General features: G+C 56.2%; 2 protein-coding genes across 2 annotated transcripts in view; one reads left to right on the top strand and one right to left on the bottom strand.

Moving 5' to 3' along the window:
• The window catches only part of TGME49_253750 (PLU-1 family protein), a gene marked incomplete at both ends in the record, with an annotated part of 28102 nt that extends 23046 nt beyond the window's left edge, over positions 1-5056 (top strand). Inside the window, 2 exons of the mRNA XM_018781022.1 lie at positions 467-2807; positions 3362-5056. Of these exons, the coding sequence (XP_018638169.1) occupies positions 467-2807; positions 3362-5056 (4036 nt within the window). The remainder of the gene's footprint in view (positions 1-466; positions 2808-3361) is intronic.
• A 1074-nt stretch (positions 5057-6130) lies between these two features.
• Positions 6131-11973, bottom strand: TGME49_253740 (hypothetical protein). The gene is made up of 6 exons (XM_018781021.1): positions 11217-11973; positions 10000-10629; positions 8556-9564; positions 7784-8260; positions 7207-7384; positions 6131-6985 (listed from the first exon to the last, which is right to left on the bottom strand). The coding sequence occupies exons 1-6, from the start codon at positions 11360-11362 to the stop codon at positions 6462-6464; spliced, it is 2964 nt and encodes a 987-aa protein (XP_018638170.1). The 5' UTR covers positions 11363-11973; the 3' UTR covers positions 6131-6461.
• Between the last annotated feature and the right edge of the window lie 688 nt (positions 11974-12661).

Genomic DNA, 12661 nt, shown 5'->3' with positions numbered 1-12661 from the left:
GCCTCGTGCTAGAGCTTTCCCTTCGTCTGAGGCAACCGCCAGAAGGTGCATGTACGTGGGATAGGGACAAGGCACCCATATCGTTTCATCTTTGACCAAGCGTCCGTTCTTATATATATATGTGTGTGTTCTAAGGCTGCGGGTATCGGCTTTTTAGAAGAGAAGTCGCTAGTCGTTTAATATCTCACCGAGGGAAGAGTCTGAAGAGAGGGCCGTCTGAAGGGCCCTGGCCGTGGTTCTCACTCGCATGCAGCTGTAGGCGTGTGGTACTGAGGCACTAGGTAGACGCTGACAAGCTCCGTCTTTCCCAGAGTGCGCACATGCTTTGAGCAGTCACTGCGCCGTCCCTCCCCTTTAGTTTATGTCTTTGCTCTCGCATCATGGTCTTCGCCGGCGCGCCCCCCTTCCTGCCATTTTCAGCTTCATTCGCGTTTTCACTGGTGTTTTCCTCTTTGTGTTCTCTCAGGCTTGTTGCGGACATCCTGCCTCAAAGACGCCGAACAGCCCATGCGGGTGCAGCTACACGGCCAGCCAGCGCGCCTCTCCCTCCAAAGGCGTCGCCTGTGCCCGCGACGTCAGCTGGACCTACGGGCGCCTCAGACAGTTTCTGCGCGGCCCCGTCTGGAGGCACTCTCGGGAAGCCGGTGGAGTCGTCTTCTGCTCCAGCTAATCAGAGTGCCCACGGTGCCTCAGAGTGGCCTTGTGTGTCGTTTGCTGCTCTGAAGCTCTGGCTTTCCGACGCTCGCCCCCACAGAGCTGTGTCGGTCCCCTATTTGTGCAAAGCACAGACTCTGCTAACGGAAGGCATGGCCCTACAGGCACGGCTGCAGGAGGCCCTCGCTGAAATAGAGAAAGAAGAAGAAGATGAGCGTTTGTCCGAAGCACAAGACGTAGAAAAACAGGCCAAAGAGACAGAGGCAAAGACTGGGCAGGAAGAGTCAGGAGATCGAGGGGCTGCACATGTAACTGGAGGCGCGATGTCTCCGGCGAGCCAGGAGTCACGGAACGGTGTTGGCGGAGAGCGATCGCCGGAGAGAAGTAACGAAGAGGCAATGGCCGCGTCATCCTCGGAATCCCGTGACGCGGAGCCTCCGGTGCATACGCCCAGTGACGCCGCCAAGACAGCGCAAGGCTTTGCAAGAGCTGCAGAGGACCGCGATGGCTCTGTGGCATCAGGACCAACTGGAGGGCTTCAGAGGTCTGCCCACGGAGAGGCGAACAAGGAAGAGGAGGCCTGGAAGAGCCTGGATGCGCTGGTTGCTGCTCGGAGGAGAATGTGGGCAGCGCGCGTCGGGGGCCACTCTGAGGCGGGCGTAGCCCAGCAAGTGCGGCTCCCATGTGGCGACAGGGAAGCCCTTTGTCTCCTCGAGAAGCGACACGTGGAATGGCTGAAACTTGAGCAGCAGCTCTTCAACGCAGGAATTACAGGACTCGAAGGCGAGGAATTCTTCCACCATCTGGTCGCGTGCAGTGCATGGTTCCGCGAGGCGTCCCTCCTTGTCGCGTCGATTCGCTTTCACCGATTGCAGAGTCGAAGAAAGCGTCGCGCGTCTCTGCCGAGCAAGGGAGAAGGAATAGCCTCTGAGGAGCCTTGCTCGCCAAGAACGCCAGCTCTTCCGCCTCAAAGCACGACGGCAGAGGGCCAGCCACCTGAGAGCCGCGAGGGGCAAGTCGGCGAGCCAGACGGAACTGGGGGAGAGAACAGCCAGGTGCAGAAGCCAGTCGCGGCCCCTCCAGTTCCACTTATTCAAAGGCCCGTTTACCACTTGTGGCGCATGATTCAGGTGTACGGCCCGTTAACAAGCAAGTGCCTGGAGCGCTGCAAGAAACGAGCCGAGATAAAGAAGAAGCGCGACGAAACGTCTTCGGCGTCGGAGAAGAATGAACAGCAGCCGGCTCAGTCTGCTGTGAAAGTCGAGGACCCCGATGCCATGCCAGGCGGTCAGCCAGCATCTCAGCCGGATGCGACGGCTGCAGGTGTCGCGGCAAACTCAACCGAAAACGAGGAGCGCGACACACTTCTGGCCTCCAGCGGCCGGGCGTCTCCGCGGAACGTAGAGGCATCTTCAAAGGCAGTCTGTGGCAGAGAGCCAGAGGGGCACCGACGGGATGGGGAGGTGGAGAAGCCTCTGCCCATTCGAGGTAGTGTGCGGGTCTTTGTTGAGCAGGGCAAGGTCCTCAGCTGTCTTCTCCGCTCCACTTTGGATCGTGCCATGGCTTTCGAGAAGAAACTTCGGAGCCTGCAAATTGTTTCGTCTCTCCCCCCGATTGTGCTCCCAAAGAGCGAGGCCGCAGCTCTGGTCGATGGTCATTGCTCAACGCGGTCTGGGCCAGGTTCAGAGAACTCGCCGAAACATGGTGACGCAGAACGCACAGAACGAGGGACAGAGCAGTCAGGGACGCCGTCGCCAGGCAACAGCGGAGCAGACGCCGAGATCGCCAGGCAAGGAGACAAGCAGCCGAATCTTGCAGGACAGGAGTCTCGAAGCACAAAGGCGCCAGCGGCACAGCCAGCAAAAGCTGACACGGTCGACACGCCTACAATGCCGGAGGCGGCTGGATGCCAGACAGCAAGCCGTGCAAGCGAGCGGGGAGACAAGGAACGCACAAAGGAAACGAAACCCGAAAAGCTCACCATGGCTCAGTGGGATGAGTTGCTGGACGAAGCAGAGAGCATAGGAATCCGCGTTGAAAGAGTCGACTGGATCTTCAAGGAAAACGATGCCGTCCGACGATGCGAGCAGCATTTGCAAATGGTTGCAAACAACGAACTCAAACTCCCCTCGGTGCAAGCCCTCCATGCTCTGGTAAGCCACATATTCTTTCATCGCGTGGAGCCAGTACATACCTCGTGTGTCCAGGCATTTCCAGGGCAGTTGTACCGAGAATGACGAAAAGCGGAAGGGGTGTTGAGGCAAGAGAAAAAGATCGCCGGTCTCGCTGTTGCCTTCGCGTTAGGAGCCAAATTGAAGTGTTGGGCACAGCCAGACTGAGGCTGGTGCACCGGATGGCTTTACGGCAGAGGTGCGGGAGTACCGGCACTTGGGTGTATGGCGTCTCGGTTTTCGGTGTGAACGTTCCGTCGCGCCTCCTACGTCAGCTGTCGATTTTTGTCTGAGATGTAAGGCAGAGTATTGCTTTCCGGAGCCACATTTCGATTCAACACTTTTTAAATCGATGGCATTGACACTCTCCGGGGGATACTGGAAACAACTATCGGAGGGTTAACCCACTTCGGGGATCTGGGAGCGCTATCTAGGGTTTAGGTTGCCATCCGACAAGGAGATGAATATATTCGTGAGATACCTTGATTATGCTTTGGTATTTGCTGGTCGATTCGGGTGTGTTCGTTGTGCTGCAGGTGACAGAGGCAGCATCTTTGCCCGTTGCCCTGCCAGCACTTTCAGCTGTCGAGGCCGGCGTGGCGTCTCTGCTGTCTTGGCGAGCGAACGCGGAAGCAGCGCTGCACCAAGTTCAGCTGCACTTGCTTCTTCAGCGGCGACAGCAGGCGGCTCCACAGTTACTCCAGCAGTTGCAGCTGCTTCAGCAGCTTCAGCAGCACCCGTTGAACATTGAGGCCATTCGTGGGCTTCTGCGGGAAGCCGAGAACTTGCCTGTCCAGGCATCAAGTGTCCCGCTGTTCCAGGAGCTCTCCCAGCGCCTGGAGGAAGTGACACTGCTAGAACAGCAGCAGCAAGCAGAAAGGTCGAGGGACGGCGCGAAGCAACTTCAGAGTTCCCTCTCGTCTCAGACAGGCTGGGGGGCTGCCTTGGCTGCTGTGGCGGCTCAACACCAGCAGCAACAGCAGCAGCTTCTGCATTTGCAACAGTCGCACAGCCGCAGCCCCGAAAATACCGCTCTCCCACATGGTCCGACGCCGTCGCCAGCAAGTCTCTCGCTTGCCCAGTCGCTTCTCTCCGGAGTAGGTGGGACTGGAGGCGGCGCGTCGTCGGCTGCGGCCGCCGTTGCCGCGCTTCACCAGCAGCAGCTCCTGAGACATCTGGCAGGGGGAAGTGCCTCCCAGGTTTTCTCAGGGAAGCCCGGCCACCATCCGCTTCAGGGTCGTGTTGGAGCGGCGGCTGCTGGCACTCCCGGAGTGGACAGTGACGCCGACAGGGCAAGCCTGCACGATGGGGACGACAGCGGTCTCGGAGGGGCACTAGGCCCGAAGCGAGGCCCGCGCGGGGGCGCGTTAGGAAGGCCGAAGAAGAAATCGCGAACTTCGGTGCCGCCTGGTCAAGTGACAGGCTCAGGTCCGGTCACGCCAACTTCCCTTTCCCAGCATGGATCGCATTCCCTAGGCCTTCCTGGTGGTGTCGGCGGAGGCGCTGGCGTGTATGGATCAGGAGGCCAAGGGGCTGTCTTCTCTCATTCTGCCCTCGCGCACTCCGAACAGGGCCAGGCGCTCCAACGCGGAGGCGTTGGAAGTGTTTCCGCAGCCGACAGAGGCGTCGGAGGCAGCTCGCGCCCCGGCGCTGGGGCTCTGTCTGCCCACAGCACGAGTCAACACGAAGGGGGCGGAGGCGGCTCGCCTTCAGCTGTTGCGGCAGCTACCCAGTTGCTTCTCCAGCAGCAGCTCCACCACCATCAGCAACAGCTGCAGCAGCACTTGCAGCACCAGCGGCACCAGCAGCTTCTTCAGCAGCAGCTACTTCATTCGCACCAGGCGTCGCAGCAGTCGCCCGGCATGAGGCCGGCGTCTTCCGGGGGGGCGCCGGATTTGCCTTCTGGGTCTCCAACCGCCATGGGAGGAAGTGGAGGCAGTGAAGGACTCGTTAGCGGAAGCACGGGAGGGCAGGGGCAATCCGTGCTGCAGCACAGGCTGCAACTTGATCATCTCCAGCAGCTGCAGCAGCAAGTGCAGAGACAACAATTGCTGCAGGAGCGGCAAATGCTACCTTCTGGAGGACAGCCGCAACTCCAGTCTCAGCAACTTCAGCAGCTTCAGCAACAGCGCGCTCAGCAACAGGCTCTCCAGCAGAGACAAATGCTTCTCCAACAACAGATGCGACAGCATCTGTCCCAGCCACCTCAAGGCATGCCGCCTCCACGATAAACTGAGAGGCGGTAAGGGCGTTAACCCCTGAAGGCGATTGTCTTCGAGCCTGCGGGCTCCGCGCGTCCCCATGGACAAGACTAGCCTCTGAGGGTTCTCGGTGTACGTGGCAGCATTGTCCCCTTGAGAAACAAGCATATCTGGGTGGAGTCTGCTTGTTTCTTTTCATGTCGTGATGGGAGTCCCTGTGGAGTTTCTCGTGCGGGCGTTCTATGAGCTCATCGCTTTGTTCTCCGAATTTTTTTCTGGTTGTGGAGCATGTTCGATTTTGCGGCGCAGTCCGAGTCAGCTGTACTTGTAGCGCCTTTGGTTTTTGTTGACTTCGAACCGGAAGCGCATGACATCGAATTGTCACCCATTTGAAATCGCAGGCCCTTACTGTCCCCAGCTTGCGTTCGCAAACTCTGCTGTTTTGTTGCAGCCATGTACTGCTTCGCGTTTCCCAAATAGGTCGCGCGGCTTTGCACGTAAACGAGGAAATGCTACCACTTTTAGTCGTGCGCACACGCTCGAGACTCACAGTTTGTGACTTGCGTTGTGCTGGCGCTGCCTAAAACCCTCTTACTGTTTCGCACAAACCACAGACTGTCTGGCAAACTTAGGCGGACAATGAACTCAAGGAAAGTATGCCAGAAAGCAGAGGATGTAATTTCAATCGCATGATAACTCGTAAGAGGGTACGTAAGAAGGCAGTGTCAGTGTGAGGCCGAGATGTGTGCTCATTTGCCTTTTCAGTGTTCTCTGTGTAGATGTATTCCGTTCTGGTTAGTGACGCACACTGGAGGCGTACAGAGCCCAGAGCACGTCAGGGCTTGGGGCGAATCCCTCTGCGTCGTGACACTCTTGTCAGAGCCGGTGTCTCCGCACCGAGAGCTCTTATCGATGCGTGCAGCGTTGACTGCGGTTCCGTCCCGCACTCATCATCAATGGCTCCGTCATTTGTATTGGCGATTCAACATGCAGCTGCTAGATTGCTTCACGAGATAACGCAAAACCGAAATGTGCGACACTGTAGGAACTATCATGTCGTGCAGTGTCTGCAGATCTTAGATCCACACGAAAACGTGGACGAGTTTTTGTACAGTGGCGGATGCCTCGCGTGGTCCGCGGAGTTCTTAGCTAAACAAGCTGCAGTGGCCATCCAGCACCCCGTATGGAGCGCTGCTTTTTACTTTACACATTCGGGTGATAAAGTCCAGATTTTGCACACCTGCGTGCTTGCACGTCGGCGTGCATCCGCGGACCTGCAAAGCGCCAAGCGGCACGTTCCCAGGGAAGAGGCCCGCATATCTACACTTTGTCCCTAAAACGCCTCTTTCCTACGTCGACACATTTTCGTGGCGTACACATGTCATCATGTTCTCGATGGGAAGAGAACCACAAGCCTTCTAGGGTCTCCTCTTTCTCAGAAGCTGAAGATCACGCGCCTTCGGTTCTCCATTCTGCTTTTTAGTCTTGCTTTCTCTGCCGGTGTCCGGTCCCACCTCACAGCCGGTTCGCGCGGGTTCAGCAGCCGCTTCCCCATCGTTTGAGTACTTTTCCCCGCACCCGCTTCACCTCCAAGACACTCTTTCTCTGGGTGCACTCCTTCACTCGCGGTTCTTTCCTCTGTCACGGTCTCTGCTTCGTGTATGTAGGATTCGCCTGGGAACACCGCCGCTTTTGCTTCTTCGCCAGACCCAGTCGACCTTTCTTTAGCTGTTTTTCGCGTTTGCGACATCCCCGCCTCAGTAGTGCAGTGTCCGGTGTTCTCGGGTTTGCCGTTTCGCGCGTCTTCGTTGCCGACACTTCCCGGGTGAACGGAAAGGTGGGCCTCCAGACTGGGCAGCCTCATGAGGTAGCGCGACAACGCGAAGTCTGCTGCGGCCTCCTGCCCACGACCAGACAGGGCGTGCGCGGCAGCGCGAATGTGCAACGGGCTGAAGAGCGCTGAAGGCAAGGCCAGACACACACAGGCGCCAGACGCGAGTGCCAGGAAGTTGACTGGGCAAGGGCCAAGCCTCAGCGCAAGCGTCACTCGCAATGCGCCACATGCGCGATCCTGCACATGTGTGGCACATACGGACGCAATACCCCCGTAACCCCTGTGACCCCATGACTCAAGGACTTTCCCCATGCTTCCTGCAAGGAACAGTTTCCTTTTAACTCACAAAGTAAAGGGAGTCCCGCCTGAGATCCGGATTTCTCTGAGCGGCAACCACCTAACGCAGAACTCTTGTTAGAACGACCGTTCAGTGATGTAGAGAGAAAACACGGAGGCGGCGAAGCAAAGACCTCTGCTGGGGTCCATAGATCGATCGCGAGTGCCTGAGTGGACTCGCGGACAGCCTGCGAAAACGAGCATGAAACAAAAGCGTTCAGGAGTTCTGTGAATGCACAGGAATCGAGATGCGCTCAATAACGCTCACGGTGCCTGTCTGTGGTTTTGATGCCCTTCCTAGCATTTGTCCGGGGTCGGCCGTTTCAGATGGGCATCCCAATACCTTCGCTGCGATCGCAAACCATTGCTAGGAAAGGCATCGATTGATACAAATCGGGTGAAGATAATGGAGTCCGCCACGTGGCAGGCATCAGCGTGGGGCTTCCTGAGTCGGTGTCCTTTTATCCGACTTCTACAGCACCTCCGGATCTCTGCCGAAGTCTTTTATTTTGCCGCCTAGCCTAGACCCGTAGAGCCTGCACCGGGGGTAATGTTACTCTTGCATCTGCTCTTGTACTCAAGCTTACGTCGTCCCACTCTCTCATTTGCAGGAAGCAGCGCGCCCTCCAGGCGGCTGCTGCGGCCATTCGATCGTAGTCACCTCGCTGGCAAGCACTCAGGAAGCAGGCCTTGAACGCCAACGAACTCCAGGATGAAAGCAGCCGTAGAAGGTCGATATCTGTGTCGGAGAGCGAAGCGTCTGGGGCCCTTGGGAGTCTGAAAAACAAGAGAGCCGCGGCTTCCGCCACGGCTACTGTGTCTCTCCACGTGGCAACAGCCGTCTCACCGTGAAGTATCGAAGCTTTTTCACGAGAGGGCAAGTAGGAAGGCACAGGAGAGGAGTCTCGTAGAGACAACGCTGAACAGGACAGAAGGTGGGGCACAGCAGCGCTCAAACCGTCGGGCTCGAGTTCGCCTGTAGAAGACGCGCAGTGCACCATGGTAACTTGTGCCTCGTCCGTTCGCTCACGGAAGGCAAGTCCTTCTTGGATTTTCTCCAGAAGCTGCACAGAAAGAGACAGACGGAAACTCGACCTGTGTTTGCCCCACCGCTTTACGAAACTATATTACGGTATAAGGGATCCAAGTGAGCAAGCCGGGTACTGTACAGGTAATACACATGCTACAAAAACACAGTCGGCACGAAATCGAAACGCGTCCAACCGCTGACCCTTCAGCCAGACAAGGTCTGTGCGTGGTTAGCCCATTTGATCTGCATGGTAACAAGGCGCCGATTCATCCATTCTTCTGGCATGCACTGCGACACTTCTGAATCGAACTATTCGCGTCGATACGCACCGGCCAGTCCAGTGTAAAGAAAGGACTGTCGATGCCCGCAGCGCCTGCATTTTGTGGCGGTTGGCGTCTTCTGACGGACTCCGAGAGCAACTCGCAAGCGCTCTGAGCACCGAGGAAAAGTCCCTCTTCCACTACGTTTCTCCAGTCAACAAGCGCTGACGCCGGGGTCCTAGTGCCTGCTGCCTCCGCCACCCTCGCCGTCTCTAGAAGCGCGCACAAATTGCGGAGACACTCGGCTGGTCGCCCCGACAGAAGACTGCACCGCATGCGCAGCACCTTGAGCTCCGTGTACACCTGGAACTGGGAAGGCGACCGCAGGTTGAGAACCTTCGTCTTCCGCGACTTCGCCTCGCTCCTGCTGTCTGCTTGCCGGGGCGAAGAGTGCGAGAGCGCTGCACTGGAGGACCTCGATGAAACTTCGGACAAACGACGACGAAACTGCCAGCGTGCGGCTGCCAAGGACCCTAGCCACGGCGACGGAGACACCGGAGGCCCGTCCTTCGCCTCGCCTTCCATCATCATCTCTTTTGGCTTGCACGAAGCCTTTTCAGTCAAGCCCAGCTCGCCACCTGATGGCTCTGTTTTACTTGCATCTTCGTCCAAGACACTGGGGCTTCTTTTAGAGAGGTGACCTGAGGGCCCCAGTTCAGATGCGAACCTCGGAGAGAGACTTTTATACCGCGCTGTCCGCTCAGGCATCGCGAAGGCGGAGACATCCGGAGAGGTAGAACGCAAAGCTATCGGCCTAGGCAGCGCCCGAAAGCACACATTTTGAACGGAATGACGAGAAGGATTCCTGAAGAGAGACGAGTCTGACGACGAAGAAAAGGTCAGCGACTTCATTCGTCCGTGCCCCGAGCGAGGAAAGGACGACGAAGGTCGCCTGGTGAGGAAGGCCCGGGTGCCCCGACCAGTCAAGATGCTCAGAGCAGCGGCTGCGAAGACCGCCCCGGATCTCCAACGGTGCGTGAAAGCGTCCGTCAATGTCGAGGAATACAGTGAAGAGAAACTGAAGGAAGAGAAGCCGAAGCAAATACAGCCGACGAAGTAGCATCTGTTTTTGAGGCACACCACGTTTCTTTGCGAGCGACGGACTTCGGTGAGCTCCCGCAGGGTCTCACCAGCTTACTACATTCGAGGTTCTCCCCCATCTCGACGTGGAGAGCCAGAGACTCCATACACACAGAGAGATGGATCTCCGAGAGACAGTTGTCGAAGCGTGAGCGTGCACACACTGGCCCCAGCGTATCACGCACCTTAGTGTGGAACGCGTCTTCTTTTCAAAGTAAAACACGATGACGGCATTTCAAGAGGAAGGCAGTGGGTACAGGAAGGAGACGTAGAACGAAGTCAGGCATCTAAGCGCCAGTTAAATAGCGAAAACGCGGCTTACTGTACCGACGTCGAGTCCAAACGCGGCCGTTTCCCGGTGCGACAAACCTACCTTCTCGGATTGAGCTTGAGAGCGCGTGCGGCGTGCCATCGAGCCTGCTCGACAAGAGCCAGTTCTCCTCTCCCGCCCCAGCCTCGACTTTGCCTCCTCGGTGTCCCTTCACCCGGAGACAGAAGACCCTCGCTGAAGAGTCGCCTTCTGCGGCCTAGGAGAGGTGTCAACCTTCCTTGCGTAAGAAGTAACCTCCAACGGCGGTAGGGTCCTGGTCTAACCTCTCTCTGCTGGCTGTCAACACGACCGTCGTCTAAACAGGAAGCTGCCGAGCCGGCTGAAGCCCTCTGGAAGGCCAAGGTGCTTCTCAGACTGCAGTCGGTTCGGTCGGTTGTTTTTTGCTTCTCAGTCTGGTCGAGCTTCTCTTCGCCGACATGCCCGGTTTTCCGGTGCTTACCGCCTCTGTGTGAGATGATTTCTGTTTCCTCTTCGCTGGTGCCAGCTTGCGGTGGAAAGGGACGCAGTTCTGGCGACAAAGAAGGCTGGTTCTCGCACGAGCTGGGCAGCAAGGAACGGACGAAGGGGGCACTCACACGGAGCTGAGGACGACTGGGGAGAAGATGGAGATGGTGCTCGGCTTGAGCCACGAGCTCAGGGTCGCTCGACGCGTCCAGAAGAAGAGCCGCTCTTCTGAAAAACGCATCAGAGACATGAATTGCCGGGGGAGTGCCAGCAGAGCTGCAACTGGGTGCAGGGGGTTAAGTGTGTATCGTCAAGACAGCGAACTGCTCGACTGCTTTGTCTAAGCAAGCTCGTGGACTTTCTCCACGCCCTGAGAAAAGAGAGGTCTGGCTGACGAAAGCAGAAAATCGAACGGCCTACACCAGATATCAAAATGAACAACTCCTAAAACGGGGAACAGCAAATGGAATTGCTCAGTGACTGACAGCCAATGCCGCTCAGTCGAAAGAAATGGAACGGAATTCGAGGCGGCAGGAAGCAAAATACCACACAGCCGTTGTGTTACCCAGACTATACCGGAGTTCGTTTACCACACAAAAACACACACTGAAACATCCGTGTATATATATATATATATATATATATATGCGTCGACACACGCATTCATATGCATCTGCATACATGTATTTCGTGCGCAAATATCGGGTCTACGGTAGACAGGGAAACGGTCTAGAGGATGCCGCAGGCTAGCTCAGCTTGGAGATGTACGAAATTTCCGTTGTTTTTCTGCGTGTGGTTGAACGTTCCTTTTTTACCTCGCGTAGATGGCAGCTTTCTCCCCTCTCCCGCGGACGGTAGAGAGGGCAGCGCAGTAGAGGGATTCGGCCTCTCCCCAATCTTGCAGCCGACGGGCCTCGTCTCCAGCCCTCAACAAACTCTGTCCAACAGACATATCCGGCATTTTTTCTGTGGAAGTCTACAGAAAACTACAAAAATGCGTGTAGTGAATGGCAAGGAATCCCTCACACTATACGCGGCGCACAGTGACGGCTGTTTCGCGATACGCAAGGCCAAGCTGGAACTCTTTCGCGCGCCGAAGCGAGATTGCAGACGTTGTTGAAACCCTTCAGTTTACGCCGCTTCACTTGCGATGAACTATTTCCGCCAAAGAGAATCCCGATAAAAAAGAACTGAGAGACGACGTGCATGATGGTGTCTAGAAGTCTGCGTGTGCTTCAGCTGTTAGTTAGGGAAGGACTTTCTGTGAATGTCCAGCACAGAGGACTAGAAACGATACGGAATGGCACAGGATGTGCGGAGTCAATTTAAAATACTTGTTTGGTGAGGATGAGGGAAGGAAGTGTTTGGATTACTATTTCTGAAGAAACATTGTTTGGAGGAACTGTACAGCCGCAAGAAAATCCCGTCGTCAGAAGCAACCGCGGTTCGGCGAAATGGCACGAGGAATCCTGGGGAAGACGTCTGGAAACCTGGGATTCCTACAAAAGAAGCTGCGAACAAGTGTGCAGCGAGGAGGAGAAACAACGCAATCACATTGTGCGTAGTAATTTCTTGCCTGATGGAAATGGAGCGGATAATTTAGAATCATTTGATCCGTCGCGTCTGTGTTTGACTCGATGCATGCGGAGTTTGAGAAGTTGTGTGCGCTTTTCGCAGACCAGCTGTACGTTGGTTTCTTTTTCGGGTGTCCAAAAAACGACTTCTGCAATGACATTGAACAAGCGAAACGTTTCTCAGAAATACTGTTCATCCGCATGTGCTAAGCGAAAAAACGCGCTGAGTGTCGGAAGCAGAAAAATTGAAAACTGCAAGCGGCTGCCAGACCCAAGAGACTGGAAGAGAGACAGAGACGCTTGTCCGACTAAATTGGGGACTTGTGGTTCTCGGGTTCCTCGTGGAACTACAAGGAAAAAAGGCACTGGATTCATAGAACGTGTGCATTTCGAAAGGGTCGTTGTCGCGGCCACGAGAAAGGCACATCGCTACGTAGCTAAGACAAAAAAAGTTTTACGCAGGTCCGTCTGAGTGCAATGAACGAGAGCAGGTGGCTCTCACTCGATTGACAGAATCAGAGTGTGCTGCTTCTTCTTTGGGTAGTTCAGCACGTACCCACGGAAAGAACAACTCTTCGGGATGGCTGTATGCCGCCAGAGGGTATTGGATTATGTAGGCCCATGAGAATCAAACTGCAGGAAACGGGGGCTTGGAGTCGTGAAATTCTCTGGAGACAGTGCGAACT

This window comes from Toxoplasma gondii, chromosome III (genome assembly GCF_000006565.2).
Source record: "Toxoplasma gondii ME49 chromosome III, whole genome shotgun sequence".
NCBI classification, from domain to species: Eukaryota; Apicomplexa; class Conoidasida; order Eucoccidiorida; family Sarcocystidae; genus Toxoplasma; species Toxoplasma gondii.
The sequence above is the reverse complement of the archived record's forward strand: the minus strand, read 5'-3'. Positions and strand labels throughout refer to the sequence as shown.

What these genes read in the sequence shown, in the direction of transcription:
- TGME49_253740 (XM_018781021.1), bottom strand. Translation starts at nt 11,362, where the DNA reads ATGCCGGATATGTCTGTTGGACAGAGTTTGTTGAGGGCTGGAGACGAG. An exon ending in CTCAAGCTCAATCCGAGAAG is followed by an intron (nt 9,565 to 9,999) that starts GTAGGTTTGTCG and finishes CTCTTCCTTCAG; the next exon opens with TTTCTCTTCACTGTATTCCT. An exon ending in AAATGAGAGAGTGGGACGAC is followed by an intron (nt 7,385 to 7,783) that starts GTAAGCTTGAGT and finishes TCGTTTTCGCAG; the next exon opens with GCTGTCCGCGAGTCCACTCA.